Genomic DNA, 22,631 nt, shown 5'->3' with positions numbered 1-22,631 from the left:
AAAGCCATTTTTTACATGAAAAACAAGTCTTTGATTGAAATTATTAGAATAATTCGATTCAGACCAAATATGCACAGTTTTGTTCGATAACTTGTTGCCATTTTGAAGGTAATATCTTTATGCCTCTCCTATAGAAGCCCTCGTCCCTATAAGCAAAAAAAATGAGGCAGTTGATTTTCACAAGCCTCTGTTGAAGCGAATTTTTCCCCAACCAAACTTTTCGCCATAGACAGGAACATATGGTAATCACTTGGTGCCAGGTCCGGACTATAAGGTGGATGCATAAGAACCTCCCAACCAAGCTCCAGGAGCTTGTGGCGAGTCACTATCGATGTGTGTGGCCTGATGAAACACAATTCCTCTCCTATTGGCCAAAGCTGGCCGTTTCTAGGCAATTGCTTCCTTCAGATGGTCCAATTGTTGACAGTACAGTTCCGAGTTGTGCCGTAGGGGAGCAGCTCATAGTAGATAATTCCCTTTCAATCCAACCTAACACACAACAAAGCCTTGGTAGGCGCCAATCCAATCCAAGCTTGGCCACCGTTTCCGCCGGTTCACCGCGTTTCGACCACGACCGTTTTCGCTTGACGTTGTCGTAAGTGATCCACTTTTCATCACCAGTCACCAACAGCTTCAAAATGGGTTGAATTGGTTGCGATTCAACAGCGATTTGCAGATGGAAATTCGGTCCTTGACGTTTTGCGTTAACTTGTGTGGTACCCTTACATCGATATTCTTCTTGAGACTAGCCTTATGCAAATGTTTTCAAACGGTTTTTGTACAATCAAGAATAGCATCCAATATAGTAATGAACCGAGATTGAGGGTTTCATTCTGGTTTTTGGAGACCTGCACTCAATTATTTTTAGCGATGACTGCACATATTTGTGCACCATATCCAAATTAGAAGGTTATAAAATCATAAGATTATTAGGACAGTAAAATTGTACTCACCTGTCTTAATGATTAGGTCTATGTGAACCACATTTCAATATGGAGGCAAAATACACAGAGTAAATGAATAAATAATGGTAACTGTAACGTCAGCGCAAGGTCTGTTTTTTTTTTTTGAGAGAAACAAACTTATATATAATTAACAGTACAAGCTTTTCTCATTATTTTATTTCGTAGTATTTCTGTTTGGAATAACATAGTCATGTTTCATTTCTGTCATCACTTATGGTGATTAAATAAATATTCCATACCAGCAGGTAATGATATACACATATCTTTGAGTAAATTTTCAACTGTATATTCAGGTACACCCTAAACATTATAGTTGAATTTATGCATATCAGTTCAATAATCTATCGCAAAATGAACATTAATCTCATTATGACCAATACATTGCAATTTGATAAGATTTATATAATTAGAACGTATCAAACCTAATAACTTTTCAACAGTTGCTACAGATCTTCAGGTTTGTAAAGCGGTAGAAATTTCGTCATGGATAGTAACTAAATCTTGTATGCGCGAGGCGAGTTGTTCGTTGAGGGTGACAAGAACTTGTCTTTGAGATTCGTGAGCTCCTAAAGCCACATCGAGTTCTGTTTGTGCTAATTTGGCGGTATCAATGAGTTCTTGGTTTTCTCTCTGTAATACCTATTGAAAAAAATAGTGTACTTAAGAATTTGTTCAATATTTTTCAATTTCATTCAAATAAAAATATACACGTTGTGTTTAGGAAATAACATCGTTGTTGAAGATAGAATACATTATATTAATATCTGTTTTTTCTAGTTTAAAAATGATTAAATATGATTTTGGTATAAAATTTATAATAAATATTTTCTTTTGAGAGATCACTATGAAGAAATTAAAAATGATGGTAGGAATTTCCTTACACATCGGGCATACTCAATTGAGAATACTCACCTGAATTTCATTTGATTTTTGTGAAGAATTTTGTAGTTTTAACTCATTATTTTTACAGTCCAACTCAGCTTCAAGTTGATCAACTCGAATTCTTAAGGAATGTATTTCTTTTCTCAATTCATCTGCTATATCTCCTCCTCCTATACAAGAGAAATAAACATGATGTGTTATGATTGGATTGAAATTCAGGAAAACTGAAGATTTCAAGATCTTGGAGGAAATAATATGTGAAATAATTTATCGACCAGTTTGAGCAATTATATCTACCAAACTATAGAGATGAATTTTAGTAGGGGATGAATCATAGTAGGAGAGCTAGCGCTTCATTTGACTAAGCTAGAAAATTTTAAAGTAATGCTTTATAAACGGTCGATTGAGAAAATACTGGTCTTGCAGATATCTCGTGGTTGCGTTAACAACTTTTAAATTTTTGAAAATGTACAAAAAAATTTATCATTCGCACAAGAATACTCTTTTAATACGTTGTTATTTACATATGTTCAATGTTCAATAGTAAAAACAAATGCAATTTTAGTTTATTTATGTAACAACAATCTGACAAAAACAGAAGTCATAGTGAGAGAGCTAGCAGACTCTAGACTGATCAATTTCAAATATTTCAAATTTAATAAAATAAAACGAAGTAATTTCCACTATGTTAATTTCAAATTTAATGATGTAATTGCGAGATGCCGGCCAAAAGAGTACAGGCTGTCCCAAATTCGATGCTCATCGAAAGCATTTTATAGAAGGTGTCGCATCAAAAGAATGAAGGCGAAAAAGTGAATATCTTTGAAACGAATGACATTTTGAAAAAACCGGCAACGAGATACTTTTCGACAAATCTGAGCCTGAAAAATATAGGATGTACCATTTAAAAAACACCAACTCTCCTCTATATCCCTTAAACGGTATTTGATTTCTATTATCTGCTATGAGCATCATATAATAATAATAATAATAAATGAGTTTATTCAAATATTCAATACAATAAGTACAATTTCAAATTAAACTCAGAAAAAATAAACTGTGATATAAAACGTAAAAAATTACTGAAAAAAAACTATTCAGAATTTTCAAACAGAAACCAAGATATAACGAAATATTTAATCTAATTTAGGACACTCTGTACTTTCTCAAAGTAGAAGTAGAATTTTTCGACGATCTTGTCAGTCAAAATATGACGTTGTTATTCGTTTGAAAAAAAATTATTTATATCAAAAACTCATAACCGTAAAAAGGATCAATTCTTTACGGTACTGCCGAGTAAGTAAGAAAAGTAAAATGATTATTGGTTCATTTTTATGAAGGAATTTTCGTTCTTTTTTGGCGGGAATTATTAAATTTAAATATTGGAAGTCTTGGGGGGGGGGGTAATTACCTCCAGTACCCCCTCACATTTCTATGTCCTTGATTCTTGATTGATTGATGCAATTTATTTGAACAATAAATATTTCTGTGCATATTCCCCCGTCATAGGACTTATTTGCCGACCCCTATAAAGTAATATGGTGTGGAGCCTTATGGTCACTTGCACTAACCTTGACTATTTTCAAGATCAGCCTGGTATTTGGAGCGCATACGCAGATTCTCCTCTTTCAGGCTTGCTAACTGCCTCTTCCATTCATCAACGTTTGCTGTGCTTTCCTGAAGTGCGCTCGTTAGACGAGCATTATTGCTTTTTAAAGTGGCTAGTTCGATCTCCCATTTTTTGGCGTTAGCAGAACTGAAACGATAAAAGAGAAACTTGATTTTAGCAATACTAAAACTACCTTCTTTATTCGAGGTAGGTGAATGTTGAACATCCATTCACGGATGCACTCTATGGTCTGATCAGATTTGTTCTGTCAAAAGTCGTTTGTTGTTGTTTTCACCTCAAAACAACATCGACATTTGACAGAAAGACTATGTGGGCGCCTTAAAAATTGATGGGGAAATCAAGTGAAAAATGCCCAATACCATTAGAATTTAAGAAAGCCGGTCCCTTCAAAAGTTGCCACTTAATTCTTAAGGTTTTTATAGAGTAATGAACACGCCAGTATTTTAGACATCTTAAATATGGCCCAATCAGGAGTTTTCAATAATTTGAATAAAAGCGATAATCATGTAAACTGTCAGATGTCCGCCCAGCAGCTGTTTTGTTAAGTCAGCTGACTCCAGATCGATTCTTAACACTACTCAGAAATAACCATCTCGTGCAACATTCTTAAAATGAAATATTCTTGAAAATTTACTTGAATAAATTTTTCACCTGCGCATTCACCATTTTGATGCGTTTTGGCAAATTTCATAAATATGGCTCAATGTGCATTTGATGAATTGATCTTTATTTACATGATGGAATGCTTCAACAAATTATATAAAACAAAACATAGTTCGGTTAGAGAACAGGCATTTCCATTCTTCTGATATCATAACCAGACTCAACGTGTATGCATATAATGACCACACTTGTGTGGAAAAACTCTTGGGTTTTTCACTAATTTTTAGCCAAAAACTTAACAAATCTTACTCACAACGACCGCATTATTATCCCAATATGAATAAGATCAATATCTTTGTCTTTATCCTAATCTGATCAATAGAACGCAAAATTTCGGTGTTGATATAAAATACCAATATGCCAAATTTCGAGCTGATCTCATCTAAAGAAAATTCAAGAAAAATATAAGAAATAAGTATCCATTATTTCTGTGAATAAAGATCTGATCGCGTTTAGATTATATACATAGAATAATCATTCAAAGCTTCGTACAAAATTTCATGTTGATAGCATCGTCAGAAGCCTAGAACTCAAGAAAAATAGCGAACAAAAATTATCTAATAATTCCGCAACAAATGCTCCGACCCACATAGTTGAAATTTTGAAAGTAAATATAAAATAATAATTTCAAGCTAAAGTATTTAATTTATACGATACGTTTGTACCATTAAAATATCAAAATTTAATAATATAATATAAACAAAATTAAAAAAAAATTAGCCAGATAGGTTCAGCCGTTGAATGAGATACAAATTTACAATGCTGAAACTATTAGAAGCAAGAATCATAACAGCAACAGTCAAATTTCAAGAAATTGTTTTTTATTTGAATCCTCGGTTGCTTAAGAATTTTAACTCGAAGTTCCACTCAAAATAATTTCAATTCTAAAATATAATTTCATACAAAATTCACAACTAAGAATGCATGGGTTCAAATTCCACGAACTTATGTTTAGATTCATTTTTAATCACTTGAAATATAAATATTTCGAAACAATTTTCTTATTTTCGATTCATATGTAAAAATACTACAGTTTAAGATAATGTAAATGAATTAGGTATGGTACTTCAATTATATAACAATTTCAGAGAAACTGTACCAATTTGAGAAATACGTAGGACGTAAGAAGATCGTAGATACATAATTTAACGCATGGAGAATCAGAAGCAATCAATAATTATGTAAGAAAATAAGATGGGCATAAAGAATCAGCATATTAATAGAGCGGAGTGAACTCGATTTTACTATTTCATTAAAACTTAATTTCTTATATCTAACGTTCGGGATGAGGCTTCGTCTGTTACAATTGACACTTGGACCGTGAAATATTTTTGTTTTGATCCAATAATAATAATAATAATCACAGAATTCGAACCGTACGTGTATATTCTTTCAATGTGTTTTTTTTATGTATGATGTGTTCTGTATAATTATATTATACTATGGGCCAGTTGCACCATTTGCCTCATCGTTGATTAAAAATTTAAACATTGATTACTTTCTGATTTCTCTTGCACCATCTGTCAAATGACGTTTAATGTGGCCTAATCACCGATTACACTAAACAGGAAAATTTGGACGTTTATTTTCCCGATTAGTTTTAAACAGGGTTCTGCGCATAGACCTAATATCAATTTGATATAATGTCTATGGTTCTGCGCAACTCAAAACTTCAAAACATATGACTTATTACATAACCAAACATTATGTCTTTATGGACATAACCTGATGGTGTCATATTATATGTTTCTGTGTTTGGTTTTGTGAGGAATTTCAAAATTGAAATATGGATTCTGATTCAGATCGTGATTTATCATTCAATGACAATTTATAATGATAATTTGTGATTTATTTTAACTTTGTCAACATAAGAACAGAGAACATTATACTAGAAAATTGAAATTCCTGATTTTTCTATGATCACCGTCGATATTTTGAAATGTTGCCAAACATATCTCATGTTTAGCTAAACATCGATTATTATCAAATGGTGCAATCGGTAGAAATTATAATCATCGATTAGTACTAAACATTGATTAGGTAAACAGCGTTTATTTTTTGAATGGTGCTATTGGCCCTATAAATGATATAAAAATGTAATATTTTTTTTGTATTTCGATTTTTTATCATGATTACCATAAATGTAAATTGGCATGTCCTTTTGAATAAATAAATGAATACAATAATTTCCTTCGTTCGAGAAAAATCTCCTGAAATGTTTACAATTATTTGAAATTCATCCTGTTAGCTCTAATTTGATCCTTGATTTATAATTTTCCCTATTCCTCACAGAATATTTCAAGTCGAAAGTGCTTAAGTTTTGCGAACTGTTATATACTGCAAAATTTTATCCATTTTTGTAGTGAATTTTATCAATTTCAATGCGTTTTTGCAGCGTGTGTTTTAATTTTAGTAAGGGCGTAGGTTTTACTAAGATGTCTAAAAACATGGTCGTCAAATTTTGAATGCAATGACATTCGACCAAATTGAAAATATTAGTTTTAGTTCGTGGCGGCGCCGCAATGTCATACTTGTCATTTCCGTTTATTTTGATTGGATACAGTAATTAAAACCCGATACTGACCAATCAAAAGCGATGTGTAATCGAGAATGATCGTGCAACAAAACACGAAACGTTTACTGGAATGAATTCAAATATTTGTAATAGAGAGAGAGAGAGAGAGTTTATTGGTATTTCAATTACAAGAATTACTTCCATAGATCATAACTATAATGAAAGATATACATATAGGTACATAATGGCACAAAACTCGTAAATAATAAATAACAAGAATATTAATTTGTTGATAGCGCTACCTACAGTTGACATAACGAAGCTTAACTAATATTCTCAAAATTGGCAAAACTAAAGCTAATCAGTTCATACACCTGGTTTTTAGACATCTTATTTTTACTTGTCTACTTAAAGTTTCAAAAATGACAGCTGCCTAAATATGGGATATTCAAAAATAAACTTTTTATTGAAAAACACTTTATTAAGAATTCGTAGTCATTCTCAATGTCCGTCCGACCACCGTGTAATATAAGAATTAGATTCCACTAGAATTTGTGTATATTCGTCAATTCAAACGTTCAACTATGTAGGTGCTACACGAAAGAAATGATCGAGAAGAAGAACAGACTGATTTTCTCCGAGATACCAAGATGCAAGAAGATACAAGGACATTTCCTCAAGATGTCGACTCCATGAAGAGAAGACGCATATTTATAATTCCAAAGAATTTGTACAATGCAAAGAAAAGATCAAAATTGACAAATCTGAATGTTTTCTTCCATCATTTGATGCCAGTATACAGGGTGTTTCATCACAAAGATATATAATCGCGTAGATGACACCGCGTATGATAAAACACCCTGTATAATACCATACATAAAGATCATTATAAGGAAACATCTTGAATGAAAAACTGTTGCGCGACAACTATATTGCTAACCTTTAAGGTAATAATTCTGGATTGGTTTTAATAAAAAATTTTTGTGACATATGGGGTGATTCAAACATTATTCGAAATGAAATTAGTTTAATTCATAATTCAATAACTAAACACCAACTTGTTTCTTAACGTTCCTCTGTATGAAATTTTCATTGTACACAACTTTTTGACAATTTTTGTAAAAACAGTCACCTCTCTAGATATACTCTGTGTATCTCAAAGACTGGTCATAACAAAGCCAATACTGTTTGACATTATAATAATGTAATCGAACTAAGCGTATTGACAAAAAATTAGAAAATTCCAAGGACAACTTTTGTAATTCAAGGGTGAATTATGAACTAAGAGAAATTTAATTTCGCATAATGTTTGATTCACTCCGTATCTAACAATAATTTTCATTAAAAACCAGTCTGAAATTATTACTTTATGATGGGTAAGCCATATTTGTCACGCAAAAGTGTTTCATTCAAGATGTTCTCCTACGAGAAATGTTACTTTAAAGAAATGCCATCTTCCAACTTCGACACTCTGTATTTCGAAAACTAGTAATATGATTGAGTGGGGAAGTCATATTCTGCAACATACTGAAAATTCAGAAAAACTGATCAGTGATAATTTTTCCATTAGGCTGCTGCCTGGTCCTTCGAACAAGAAAACCAAATCTTCTAACTTTAAGATAGAGCTCAGTGTTCTTGTCATCTTGTTGCGCATATCCTATCCATTACCCATCGAATCTGGACCATCTTGTTTAAATTGCTTCGATATCTAGCCTAAAATTTCTGAGTTTCATTTCGGTTAGAGCGGTAAAAGGATCACCGAAGAAGTCAAGATCGATGCTTCGAGATAATGCGTTTCGTTGATGATTTTGCAATCGTACCGATTCACGGTCTTGCCAAGAGGGGAAAGTTCTCATTCTGAACAAAATTGAAACATAGGCTGAACAGATGCAAAATTCATCGAAAAGGGGGGACTGGCTTTGATATAAAAGTTCATTTGCAAATAACAGCATTCATATCATTAACATCAAACAGAAAGACTACAATCAAATAACAATGTGTTCCTTCAGAGTAAGTCAGCTCACATTTATAAGCACAGTAGTTAGATAACAAATTCTAATAATCATAATTCCAAAAAAGTAAACAGTAATTGAAAAATGGCACATTCTATTTTGAAATCGGCAGAAAGTAAATGTAATTTTAGATCCACGAAGGAGAATGAAAAATTTAATTATTTTATGTAATTTCACCGTTCAAAATTAAAGAAAAACAATTGAGAAAACCAATGACTTGGCATCGTGATCTTTTGAGCGCTCGTCCATTTATGCACCTAACGCTCTTGGAAAATGAATAACTGTTTATATGAGATGCGATTAAAAATGACGTCATTGTTGTCGGTTAGTTTACTTGGGTGGAGGTTTCTGGTGATATGATAAGCTTATAATTTATCATAAACATTCGAGTGATTATTTTACATATTCAACCTATTCAGATTTATTGAGAAATATTAAGAATTTTTTCTCGATGTTTCGCTTGGATTTCCTACGGTTATGCCATCAACAAAAATTTCTGAAACGAGCTTGAAACTATTATTTTTCTACTACTCGCAGAATCTCAATCCAGTCTAATATCACTGATTTAGTTTTTTCTACGATTTGCTTCATGAATTTTCTCTGGTATCGGTATTGCGCTCAAAATGGTTTACTGCAAGAGACGTGAAATTGTGACATCTAAATACAAAATTTAACGAACTTACCGCGGCATTCGTCACTTATCCTGAATATATAAAACTTCTCGGTTATTCCGTTCAAGAGTTAACGTGATTACGGCCGGACGGTGAGCGATATGATCGACTGAATCAATTCGAATTTTGGAAAAAGAAAAAATCGACAACAACCTTAACAGGGGTCTGTAGTGGTTATTCAATGAGACTCTCTTTGTTCACAAACGTCGTAATACGCTCAGATAATATTCTTCATTGACTCAATTTTTGAAAAAAATTATTTTTGCCATATAACGAAAAAAATATGTTTGCTCAAAATCTCATCAATTTTAATATTCTCTTTTTGCTTCCGGTTCAGTTGGAAATCGCACTAGTAGGCCGGTCTTTTTGATGTAGCCGATTCACAGTAAATATTATGTAACTTTTTTCCTAAACGAAATTCAAGACGAGTTTTTTGATATTTTTTATCTACTGAATAATCGCGAAACACTTGAGATGAATCGACATACATACTACACTATGAACAAACTAAATGACAAATGATGACAACTACAGTACCATATAAAGTGCTGTAAATTCCCTACAAATTAAGATATCGCCCTAAATAAAAAAAAGTAATGTTCAAAAAACATGAGGCAGCATCTGAGTCTTCTTAAACATTCTCGTCTGTCAACGATTCACTCCACAGGGTTTTTGGAATAAAAGCTTGCTTTTCATTATTTTTGTACACCCCTGAATTCAACGAAAAACGAAGTAACCGACGACGGCATTTAAAGTTATATTCCTTTGGAATCAAGCTAAAAGTAAAAAATAATTGCTAAAACCGGTCGAAGGGTTCGAGAGAAAATGAACTACACAGTTTGTTGAGATTATGTCCCTAATTTTGCCGGTGTGTACCTATAAACAACAAATATTTATCGACAGTATTAACTCGATTCTCCTTTCAGGTCATTATTCTATTAGCTTTCGCTACTTTTGTAAATGCAGGCTACTTAGAACAGGGCTCAGAAAGCGAAGGCAGCATTGACCACTATGGAGGAGGAGCAGAAGCATATGGTGATGAGCATAGTGGTTATGGTGGGGAAGACAATAAACAAGATTATTATGTAAGTTTGGAAAGGTCTTGTGATTTATTTAGATTTTGTCATCTTCAGATAAAAAAAACCTTACTTCATATCAAAACAAAATTTATCATTCAAAAAATAATTAAGACGAAATTTTATAGGAACATCCCAAATATCAATACAACTATGCCGTAAACGATCATTTGACTGGAGATATCAAACAACAATACGAGGAAAGAGATGGAGATACAGTCAAAGGATCTTATAGTTTCAAAGAAGCTGATGGTTCTACCCGAATCGTCAATTACAAAGCTGATAGTATCAATGGCTTCCAAGCTACTGTTGCAAGAATTGGAGGTGAAAGCAAAAGTGAATACAACGAATATCCTAAACATTACTAATGCATCTCCAACTAAAAATCTTCCCATAAGTTGAAATTGTTCATTAATTTCATAGAATGGCGACAATCCATACAATCAAGACAATCCAAGATATAGGTGAAATAACAAAAATTTTTAATGGATTCATAAGAAGAAACATCTGCATCTTCTGCAAAATCTGTGTATGAATGATAAGCTCGATTGAAATGGACTCAATTTTATTTTATTTATATTTTTGCACACTGTGATTAATGATTTGCTTCCTTTTATTTTAAAGTAGCAATGAATATTTTGTACCCAAAGACTTACTAATAAAGCATTATGATTAAAATGGGTATTATTCATAAAAGAATAGCTATCAATAATAATTCAACAAAAAGAAATATTTGAATCACTTTTTTAATAAATTTATTAAATTAATTTTAATTAATTTCTTAGGCGCCAAACCGATAAGTACGGTCGTGTCAAGAAAGCGATAATTAGTGGAAAAGTGAGTGAATTTGAAAAGACTTGTGTGGAGAAGTGAGAGAAAGGTGGAATTCTCAGGTGGTGATAAAGGCAGTTGATGAGATATTTCATAGTAAGAATATAAAGAAGGAAAATATAGACTTAAAAGATTGAGGTTAAAATAAACTAAGCAATAACAGAGATTGAAATCATAGGTTTTCTGCAACTGAAGCGCTAGCGAGAGTATCGGGTCGGGACCTGAATCGAGTAGGGGACCGGCGGCGGCGCAACCGTGCTCTCGACGCACAGAGGTAGCGGAACGAGATTTGTGAATTCTGAAGAGAGTGTTGTAACTCGACATCTCTAATGAACAAGGGCGATTTCAAAAGAAGTAGAAGTGAAGAAGAAGAGGAAGATATTTTCGCAAAGTCAAAAAAGGTAATAAGGTCACCCAACATCAAAAATAAGGGAAAAGATATGGAAGTCGAGAGTTTGAAGGCAATGTTTGAGAATATGATGGAGCAGATGAAATTGGAGATGCGAAGAAATACGGAGGAAGTAAAATTAGAGATGAATAAATTGAGGAAGGAAATGCAGGTTAGGGAAAGTCAGTGGGAAAATGAAAAGAGAGAACTAGAAAGTAGAATAAGGAATTTGGAGGATAAAGTAGACCGAGAAGAAAGACAGAAAAGGAAGAATAATATAGTTGTGAAGAAATTAAAAACAAGTGATGGAAATGAAAGGGAAAAGATCGAAAAATTCATCAATGAGGAGCTGAAGATAAAGGTAAACATAGCTAAGGCATACAAAATAAATCGAGGAAAGGAAAATGAAATGATAGTTGCTGAAGTTGAAAGCTGGGAACAGAAACAGAATATAATGAGAAAGAAACAAATGTTAAAGGGAAAAGATATCTTTATTGATAACGATCTGACAGCGAAGGAGAGGAAGATACAAAATCAGATTGTGGAAATAAGCAAGGAGGAGAAGAAAAGAGGGAAGAATGTGAGGGTTGGATACAGAAAATTGTTCATAGAAGAGAAGGTTTTTGTATGGGATGAAAGAGAACAAGGTGTAAAGGAACAAGAAGTTCTGAAGAAATCTGACCTGGGTCAGAGTTCAAAAAACCAATAGGGATAGATAAAGGACGGCTGATTATTAAGTTGGAGACAAAGCGAGGAAAGGAATATGAGTATAGGAAAACACAAATGGAAGAAATGAGTAGGGAAACTAGAGAAGTAAAAGAGAAAAAAGGGAGAGATAACTGGAAGTTGGCAACCTGGAATGTGAGAGGTATAAAAGGCAGAGAGGACGAGCTAATACAGGAATTGGAGAGGTATCAGATAAAAATATTAACGGTGACAGAAACAAAGAAGAAAGGAATAGGAGAGCAAGTGATGAGGGGTGATCATTTAATGATTTACGGAGGAGTGAAATATGAACAACATGGAGCGGCAGGCGTGGGATGCATAATTGACAAGAATTGGAGAAAATATGTGGAACACTGGCAGGTATATTCGGAGAGACTATTGAAGGTACGTCTGAGGAGAGAAAAATCCGAGTTGTGGAACATAATAGTAGCATATGGACCAAATGAAGACGCAAAGGTGGAGGATAAGAACAAATTTTGGGAAGAATTGAACATGGTAACAGAGGAATGCAGGGGAAAAATCGTGGTGTGTGGAGATTTTAATAGCAGGGTTGGAATAGGAGGAGGAAGAGATGGGATCGTCGGTAAATATGGAGAAACAAAGAAAACGAACAACGGAGAAAGACTTATAGAGTACTGCAGGATGAATAATATGATAGTTTCGAATACATTCTTTGAGCATAAAGATGTACATAGGTACACAAGGCATGGACATAACGTTGACGATAGATCAATAATAGATTACTTCTTAGTAGAAAGAGATAATAGAAGGGACATCGCAGATGTAAGAGTGCACAGGGGAGCGGAAATAGGAAGTGACCATTATATGCTTGTAGCAAAGATAATGAGTGAAGGAAAAGAGAAGGTCGAACATAGGCAACTTAATGAAGGATATGAAAATATAAAAAGCTATAAACTGAGACAAATGAGTGTAGCAGAAGAATACAGGAAAGATGTAGAAGAGAATATGACTAGGGTGGAAATAGGAGTTGAGGAGGGAGTGGAGGAAGTATGGGGAAGGTTCAAGAATATACTAATGGAATCAGCAAAAAGAGTGTGTGGTAGTGTTAAAATTGGGAGAAACAGAAGGGGAACAGCCTGGTGGAGTGACAACTTGAAGAGACAAATTAAAATGAAGAAAATATTGTGGAAGGAATATCTAAAGAATAGAAATGCATGTAATTATCGGAAATATAAAGAACAAAGGAAGAGAGTTAAGCAAGTAACATTGGAAGAAAAGGAGAAAACATGGAGAGATTTTGGAGAGAGAATGGAGAAAAATTACACGGAAAATAGAAAGCTTTTTTACAGAGTCATGAAAAATATGAGGAAGGGGGAGAAGATTGACAATACATCGATCAAGTGTAAAGGAAACAGATTGCTTGTGGGAGAGAAGGAAATAATGGAAAGATGGAAGGAACACTTCATTGAATTACTGAAGGGAAATGAAGTCAAAAAAGAAGATACACAAAAAAAAGATAAGCGATGGGAGGACGACGGGGAAGACTTGATAAGCATTGAAGAGGTTAAGGTAGCTCTCAGAAGAGTCAAGAATGGAAAAGCTGCAGGATACGATAGAATTACACCGGAAATGATGAAGAACATGGGAGAAAAAGGTATAAATGTATTCAGGGAAATATGTCAGAAAGCATGGAATTCGAAAGAAATACCACAAGATTGGAAAATGGCGATGATAGTACCAGCTTACAAGAATGGGGACAGAAAGAAATGTGATAATTATAGAGGTATAAACTTGCTATGTACAGCTCTCAAAGTATACGAAGCGATATTGGAGAGTAGACTAAAAATAAGCACAGAGGACACACTAGATAAAGCTCAGAGTGGGTTTATGAGAGGGAGAAGTGTACAAGACCACATTTTCACTCTGAAACAGACCATTCATAAGATGAAAAGAAGTGGAAGAAAGGCTTATTTTGTATTTATAGATCTGGTGAAAGCTTTTGACAGGGTTAGTAGATCGAAAATGTGGGATATATTGAAAACAAGAGGGATAAACAGAAATTTGGTGGAGTCTATTAAAAGTGTTTATTGTGAAAGCTTGAACTGTGTTATTGTCAGAAATATGAAGTCGGAGTTATTTGAGACAAAGGAGGGACTGAGGCAGGGTGGAGTGCTGAGTCCGACATTGTTTATACTGTTTTTGGATGAGATAATCAGAGAAGCAAAGGAGAGAACAGAGAAGCTTACAATTGGTTTTAAGAACTTAAGAAGAGTTGTAATATCAGAATGTGCCTTTGCGGATGACATCGTATTGATGGCGGGAACAAGGAGGAGTATACAGGGAAATTTGGATATATGGAATGGAATACTGAGAAAATATGGGATGGAAATAAATAGAAGAAAGACAAAAGTGATGGAAGTGAACGATGAACGGGAGGATGATTGGAGATTGGAAATTGAGGGAGAGGAAGTTGAAAAGGTGAAATGTTTCAGATATTTAGGAGTGAACATAGAAAATACGGGAAGCCAAGAAAGGGAGATTAACGAGAGAATTGAAAAAGCCGGCAGATTATATCACACAGTCAATAGGAAATTCCTAAGAAGAACTGAAGTCGAAGAGAAAACTAAAATGACCGTGTTTAAGTCGATATTCAGACCTGTTCTGTCGTATGGATGTGAAACTTGGAACACAACAAGGAGAATGAGGAGTAAACTACAGGCAGTAGAAATGAAATTTTTGAGAGGAGTGAAGGGGGTTACAAGGATGGACAGAAGGAGAAATGACGACATAAGAGGTGAATTGGGGATAAAATCATTGGAAAGGTTTGTGGGTGAGAGGCAGTTGGGATGGTGGGGACACTTACATCGTATGGAGGAGGAGAGACCAATCAAACAAATATGGGAGGCAAAAGTCGAGAAAAAGGCAAAAAGGGGGAGACCGCAACAAACATGGGAGGATATGGTAGAGGAGGAAATAAAGAAAAGAGGGAAAAGCGTCAGGGAAGCTGAGATGATGACATCAAATAGGACAGAATGGAAGAAATTCATTGAATCAAATTAGAATTATTCTTAAGTTATTGTTAAGTTGGAAAATGTAGATAATGAAACCCATACACCGAAAGGTATCAAATGGGATACAGATTATATATATATATTTTAATAAATGGTGGAAAATGCAAAATATTTTTCGATTGTTTTAAAATTATTTGACATATAATAAAATTTTACAAGAATTTCTGCTTTTCTAACCATCAATGAGTAAGAACATTCCAATGTATAAATGCATTTATGACAAAACATTGTTTTCTAATTTTCAACAGTGTTGGTGGAAAATTGATTTGAATTAATGAATTTCTATAAAATAAAGCATTAACTATATCACATAATCATTTCATAAAGTGAAACATTAATTAGAATTTGGTGTAACAGCTGATAGAATGAAAGATAAAAAAATGTTGTAAGAGAGAGAAAAGCAGATTTTCTCGATGGGAGGTCATTATTTTAATTTTGCAACTTCTGATCTGATGTTGATTTGAACTTGTGGTTGGCACTCAAGCATTGAAAGGAAATTATGGTTTATATGTGTGAATTATGAAATCATTATTTTCTCATACTCATTTATTTTATGAATATAATAATTACCAAAGGTATTCACTTCAACTTCTCAATTTAACTCATTGAACATTTGAGTTTCTGATCTCATAGAAAAGTGTTTTCCAATAAGAAGTTTCATTTTGAATAGCCCGCTATTTGGGCAGATGCCACTTTAGGAGCTGCTATCTTTTGGCATATATGACAAGTAAATACTACGTCATTACTAAAAATGGAAGATACACGCTTCAATAAAGCATTGAAATTTTTTAAAATTCACTACAAAAATGGTGAAGATTTTGCAATCACAAAACAATAGCACTTTTGGATTGTCTAGTGAAGCACCTTCTCGGTCAGCAATATTAAAACAACTGAGAATATTTTTGCTGTAGCCCGTAGTGACCTTTCTTATTTGAAAATGAGGTTGGTGCAACTGTTATGGTGAACCTTTTCTTTGTGACCACGTAAAAGATAAGGTCTATGACAATGATAATACTCCACAATCCATTCAAGAAAATTTCATGAAAAGAATATGGTGCTGCAGCCGTAACCATCACTGATGGCATACCTCCAACTTTACAATGAAATAAGCATCCATTGATTTCTCTTAAAAAATAAGCCGAAACCTGTCATTAGTATATTAAGCGTAATTATTACTCAATCTTCCAAATGGATCAATGAAAGAATGATCTTTTCTTTGCCAATTCAACGGAAATTATTCCAGATGAAATGAGCAAAACGAATAAACTTTATTAAAATCATGTAAACCATTTTAGATGCAAGTAGACAATAAGTTTTTTGAACTCACCTTTGTGCTAAAGCTAACTTCAACCTATCATTATCATACTTCAACTGCATATCTGTGAGAGGCTTCTCTTGTATGACTTGATGACTAGGACTATCACTAACTTGCAATCCTGAGACTGAATGGCTGCGCGGTTGAGGTATTTCATCATCTTTATTTTGGCACTGTGGCAGAGCGGCACTACCTGAAATACAATGAAATGAATAGGAAATACAAGAAAATTGAAATGAGAGCTCAATGTTCATAATTTTGGAATACTTATGATTATAAAATTCCACACTAAATATTAGCATATCTAAAATAAGATTTTTTTATGGATTTTTTATCTTTGATGTTCAAATTATTAAAAACATAAGCCAAAATTCATAGATCATTTGAATTTAGTTATGGTCTACTTATTTCTCATTATGGTAGTGATTAGTGAATTATTGGCTTTACAATTATTGGGTACGTTTATATTGGATGAAAAAATGGGAAAATATCACATCTCATTAAATATCTTAATGAAAACATTACCATGCTTGAATAATTGTTGTCTATTTCATATTTGCAAATCAACATCACATAGGATCAAAAATATCCAAGTGGCAATAGTACAGCTAAATTCATTTATTAATCTTCTTGAGAGAACTGTCCTCAATTTATTCATCTGAACAGTACTCTTTACTTCATTCGGAACCAAAGTTCTAGTTTCTGAAGAATATAAGGTATTAAAATATTGACTGAAGCCTTCACAAGTAACCATTAATGAATCAGCGTCAGGATAATTACAGACACAAGGAAACATTCAACGAGACAAAAACAACAAACATATATCAAGTGAATGATTCTTTCTCTCTGAAATATCTATGCTCTAATTACCTAAAAGGAGTATTAGTTCCAAAAAATCTGTCTCTAGCTTTTCATTGATTCTATCTATTTAAAGTAAATGAAATCAATATAATAAAAAACCAGTTCATTTCATTAATAAATTTCAATTTTCTTTTTGTTCCCACCATTTGGGGTTTGATTTCCATGATTCTGTGCTTACTTGAGCCTCTAATTTTTTTTATAGATATTGGAAATGGCCTTGAATCAGAAACCAGAAAAAATTAAGAAGGAAAATGACTTATCAAAAAGCACATTTTCTACTATCTGACAGAATATTTTTGGAACTTATTACTATTTTAATATTCTCAGGACTTATAACCTGATAAACTAGACACAACAATGAAAAATTGCAAAGCTAAAACAACAACATTTGGCTTGTGGAATAGACTTAATGAAACTAGCAAAAGGAGAGCTAACAAAAAAATTTTATGGTCGACCTATTACCTGGAGGTTCTAATAAGTTGTCAGGAGATTCTGTGGCAGTTGTTCTGGATGTAATTGGACTGGCATTGGCACTTGAAACAGGTGTTACAACATTAGCACCATTTAGAGTAACCTTACTTATTGCATTCCTTGTTGCTTCTTTCACTTCATTGAACTTATCGATAAACTGAAATCAACAAATTTAATTTGAAAAAAAAATTGTAAAAATGTCTAATGAAATTGACGATTCATATTTCTATAAACAATATAATGAAAATTATGTATTGTAAAATGTTATTTGAGAATAGATTGAGTTTTTCTTTATAAATAATACTAATAAGCTGACAAAATGAATGGGTCTATATTTTAGCAACAAATAATCTTCCAGTTTTATTATTTCTGTGGTAAATTCTACCATGATTAAATAATATACGTTTTCATAGAGAATTTATACCTTTTGTAGTTCTACTTCTGAAGAAAATCCCAAACCATACACAGTATTGGCTCTGATATCTGACCATTGACCAAATTTTTGTGATGTTTTGGTAAATGTCATATTTGGAGTTACTGTGCTATTTATTACTGCTTTTTGGCCTTCAACACTTATTATTCTATACAAGCTCCTGGAATTATCATAAAAGAAGGATACACTAACTGCTGTGCTTGATGCTGGCATCCATGAGCGCTTTGTTTTTGGATCTATATGAAATACATGTGCTTTACAAGAAAAAATAGGTTGTTCACTGAAACAAAAGATAAAATAAAATAGACAATTGGAAAACTAGAAGCAACCAATGCAATATTCTACATTCATTGATATTATAGAAATGCCTGTCATTTTTATAATCAAGAGAAAGGTAGAAATGTAAACCTTCGAAGGGTTTCAGAACATAAGTGACTCAAAAATCAGTTAAATTTAGGACCATTTTAATCTTAAATGTGATGAAACTCACAAAAATGCATGGAATGAAAACAGAAGAATCAATTTCCTGTGTGAAATAGTAAAATTATGGTAAATTTAATTGATGACTTTGATGAAAAAAAAAAATTTTAATAAAAAGGGTGTTTTACTCTATTCATTTCATTTTCGAAAGACAGTTTTATAATTTCAGAAGAGAAAACTATGAAAAATCTTTAGTTGATTCATACACACCCCATAGTATCTTTACCGGAAGTCATTTAAAAAATCATTTATTATTGCAGGGACAAATAATAAATTAATTCCTTTGATTATATAGAACACAACTGTCATAAGTGACGTTCGTGACGTTTCTTTTCCATCACTGAATTCAATTTCATATATTGGCATATGTCAAATACAAACTATAGATAAAAATGACTTTCTTTATCATATACATTTCAGACATCTCTTAGCTTAGCACAGAAAGTTCGCTTTCAGGACTTCTTTCAATAACATCTTCCTTCCACAATATTCAACGATTTCTTTCTTCAAACTTAACTCTAGTTTGTAACTCTTTAATTCTTAAAACGGTTCAAACTCTACACAATAATTTATCACTTCGATCCACGGAGATAGAACAAATAAAATAAATAATAACTTTGAAATGTGCCTCAATTGAATAGGGAAAGTGGGTAGTTTTGTAGCACAAATGTATTCATTCATTCAAATTTGTATATACCTGCAGTTTGTGTTCTAATAAAGTGAATATTCACAAAGTTACAGGGTGTTTTTATGGCGTTATGGTACCGATAAAACTAAATTCTAATTGATTGTATAAATTTCTATTGAGAGAAAAATATTTAACAAACAGTATTAGTAAAAAATTACCGCATATGCTCAAAGTAGATTGCATGCGGCGGTTTTTAAATCGGTCAGGTCGAGTTTACGTTTTGCATCGGTCTGACACTATTTACATTATACATCGGCCAGTAGAAATTATACGATCAATTAAAACATCTCTGTTTCATTTAGTTTTATCGGTACCATAATTCCATAAAAAACAACCTGTAACTTGTGAATATTCACTTTATTAGAACACAAAAAACTGCAGATTCATACAAATTTGAATCCATGCATACATTTGTGCTACAAAACTACCCACTTTCCCTATTCAAATTCCTGATGGGGTTGCAACCCTCTCCAGGGGGTGTGCGGTGTATGGAGTTGTACATTCACTTCATCTTATTTCTCCTGTGGGTTGTGGTCCTTATAATTTGTGGGTTGTGGTCCTTATACTGTGACTAAATTAGTTCACGGCCAAGGACAAATTAGGGAAATAAAATAACGGGATAAAACTACTTATTCAATTTATTTCCAACCCACTAAAAATGTGTGAAGAAGATGATATTTAGATCTTATCGATTTTAAGGGTTGCTGACCACTTGGGTCGTTGCGGCTCGGTCGCAGGTACATTTTCGCCGGTCTCGGGAACAGATGTGAAAATCTTTACTCTTCTCGTTGTCGGTGAAAGTGTTGCACATATGTTGTAGTTGTAGACTGGACTGGACTGAACTCAATTGAATTATTCGCCCTGAAAAACCGGTTTGTATGGGCATTCAGGCCGTTTTCGTTTCGACCGTTAGCAAGGCCTTTCTTCAGATCCCTTAGGGGTGTGGCTTCGATCATTCCAAGTTTTTACGCCGTTTTTAGCATTTTGGTTCAAAATTTAACTTAACTCGAATATTTACGAGGGAATCAATAGATTCCCTACACTCCTTTCGAAATGTTCGAGAGAGCAGCATTGTAAGACGACTTTCACGAAATTAATATTTTACCTCTTTTGTGGAGATTTTTGTTAGATATTTTCCACGAGTTTTTAAAAAATATATCAGTGCTTTGTACAAAGTATCTATCATAAATTTTTTCGCGAAAAACAAAAATTTACCGATTTTTTTTTCATTTGCAAATTAAAAATATTTACTGTCTCCATGTAGATTACTGTTTAAGGAAATTATTTGAAAACCTCATAAACATCGGTGATTTGTAAAAAAAATAAGTTTATTTATCAACGGGTTTTTATAAATTTGAGATCGAAGTTTAGCCCATCTTTACATATGTACGTAGAATTGACTGAAAGAATAAAAAATATATGTTGTAATTTGAAATTCTTGAGTTTTGATAAATTCGAGTCGTCCAAGTTCGTGATCTTCTCATAAACATCCTGTACATTTTTGGTCCACACTCCAGTCTTATAGGCAGAATCTAAAATGAAAGAGTTTTTTTCGAAAAACCTTCTGGAGAAATATTTAAGAAAATGTCGCAACCATTTTTTTCATAAGAATATCCTTAACTTATGAAACGTTGAGTTGATTCCCAAGTTATGGCACATTTCTGAAATTGTCATCCAATAATCATCTAACCATGCAATAATATACTGGATGTGCCATTTAAAATAAGAAAGTAGTAGTCTATTTCCAGTATAAACGAAAGCTGTTTGAGAAAGCTCACCAACTCACACAATAAGTTATTATTGTGAAAGTCAAATTGCTGTTTGTCCTCCTAGATCTCCTGTTCTTTTCCCACTTCTGAGACATTATGGGAAGAAAATGACACCGTTCACCCTATCGGCCTCAGGCAGATAATATATTTCAAGAGCAAGATCGATTATATTCCACCGATTCTTTGCTAACCTGAGAGATGGCATCATGGGATACGTATCTCTGGGAAGAGATACGTATCCCACCGATTGGAACATAAACCCAACCGTTCTACGGCTAGGTGTATATGGCAGGGAACATTGAGTACCATGCTAATGATTCTATCAATTTACCCAAAATAAAACACCGCAATACTATTAGGACTATGGTAAGACGTGTTTCTGAGTGCATAAGCATCGTAGAGACCTAACACATAATTTTTTACATTTTAACCAACGCTTTGATTTCTTTGAAATTCAGAAAATTCACTAATCTAATCTAGCGTAACCCTAAAATGAAGTTATACAAAAAATTGCTGTAATGAATTCGTAACTACTCGATGTTTTTTTTATTTTTTTTGTCACTTAGTGTACAATTTAAATCTATAGTTACAAAATTTCATATTGATCTTTCAACCAAAACACAGAAAAGTCATACAGAATAATGGAAAAACTTACTCAATATTTCCGTAAGAACAGATTAGACTAGCTTGAAATTTATTTTGTATAATGCGAAATAATCACTCGAATTTTGCTGTCAAATTTAGGAGGATTTTTTCCTGAGAAGCTTCTGTCTAAATAAACTAACCGACAACAATGACATTTTATAGAAATGGACCCAAAGGTTGCATGAAGAGCTCTTGGTTCGCGATTGTTTTCGATTTGTTCAAATATTTCTTGAGATGGAAAAAAAATTATTAAATTCACAGTCATTTCCATCTAGGTCTTTCAGGACACTGAACTTGCTGGTTTCAAAATAGAACAAACTTACCGGTTCAGCATAGCGTCCTTCCTATATTTTATGATGCTACAACTTTCTTTCAATTATGATTTATAGTCATCATAAAAAAATATATCACCTGAGTTTGTATGAAATTATCGATTTTCGGAAAATTCAATTTAAAGCATCAGAAAGTCATAACGATACTCATTCCATTAATGAGATTAAATATCTTAAAGGCAATCAAAATTTTATGAATCATTTACAATAATTCAACAATTCAATTTAGTATAATGTGAAAGATAA

General features: G+C 33.1%; 2 protein-coding genes across 4 annotated transcripts in view; one reads left to right on the top strand and one right to left on the bottom strand.

Moving 5' to 3' along the window:
* Nucleotides 1-1,085: 1,085 nt before the first annotated feature.
* Nucleotides 1,086-22,631, bottom strand: part of LOC123673939 (homer protein homolog 2) — a 39,983-nt gene continuing 18,437 nt past the window's right edge. The window contains exons 1-7 of one of the 3 annotated variants that reach the window (XM_045608907.1): nt 22,064-22,234; nt 18,463-18,751; nt 18,030-18,195; nt 16,719-16,899; nt 3,419-3,603; nt 1,878-2,017; nt 1,086-1,604 (exon numbers count right to left, since the gene is read on the bottom strand). In XM_045608907.1, the coding sequence (XP_045464863.1) occupies nt 1,419-1,604; nt 1,878-2,017; nt 3,419-3,603; nt 16,719-16,899; nt 18,030-18,195; nt 18,463-18,684 (1,080 nt within the window). In that variant the 5' untranslated portion in view covers nt 18,685-18,751; nt 22,064-22,234 and the 3' untranslated portion in view covers nt 1,086-1,418. Of the gene's footprint in view, nt 1,605-1,877; nt 2,018-3,418; nt 3,604-16,718; nt 16,900-18,029; nt 18,196-18,462; nt 18,752-19,161; nt 19,319-22,063; nt 22,235-22,631 lie in introns of those variants that run through there. The other 2 variants (XM_045608824.1, XM_045608748.1) reach the window with 2 other exon arrangements.
* Nucleotides 9,709-11,072, top strand: LOC123674519 (cuticle protein 19.8-like). Its single transcript, XM_045609449.1, has 3 exons — nt 9,709-10,206; nt 10,265-10,423; nt 10,543-11,072. The coding sequence occupies exons 1-3, from the start codon at nt 10,189-10,191 to the stop codon at nt 10,780-10,782; spliced, it is 417 nt and encodes a 138-aa protein (XP_045465405.1). The 5' UTR covers nt 9,709-10,188; the 3' UTR covers nt 10,783-11,072.

The sequence above is a fragment of the Harmonia axyridis genome, chromosome 1 (assembly GCF_914767665.1).
Source record: "Harmonia axyridis chromosome 1, icHarAxyr1.1, whole genome shotgun sequence".
In the NCBI taxonomy this organism is placed as follows: Eukaryota; Metazoa; Arthropoda; class Insecta; order Coleoptera; family Coccinellidae; genus Harmonia; species Harmonia axyridis.
Note: the sequence above shows the minus strand (reverse complement) of the source record. Positions and strands in the feature narration are given on the sequence as shown.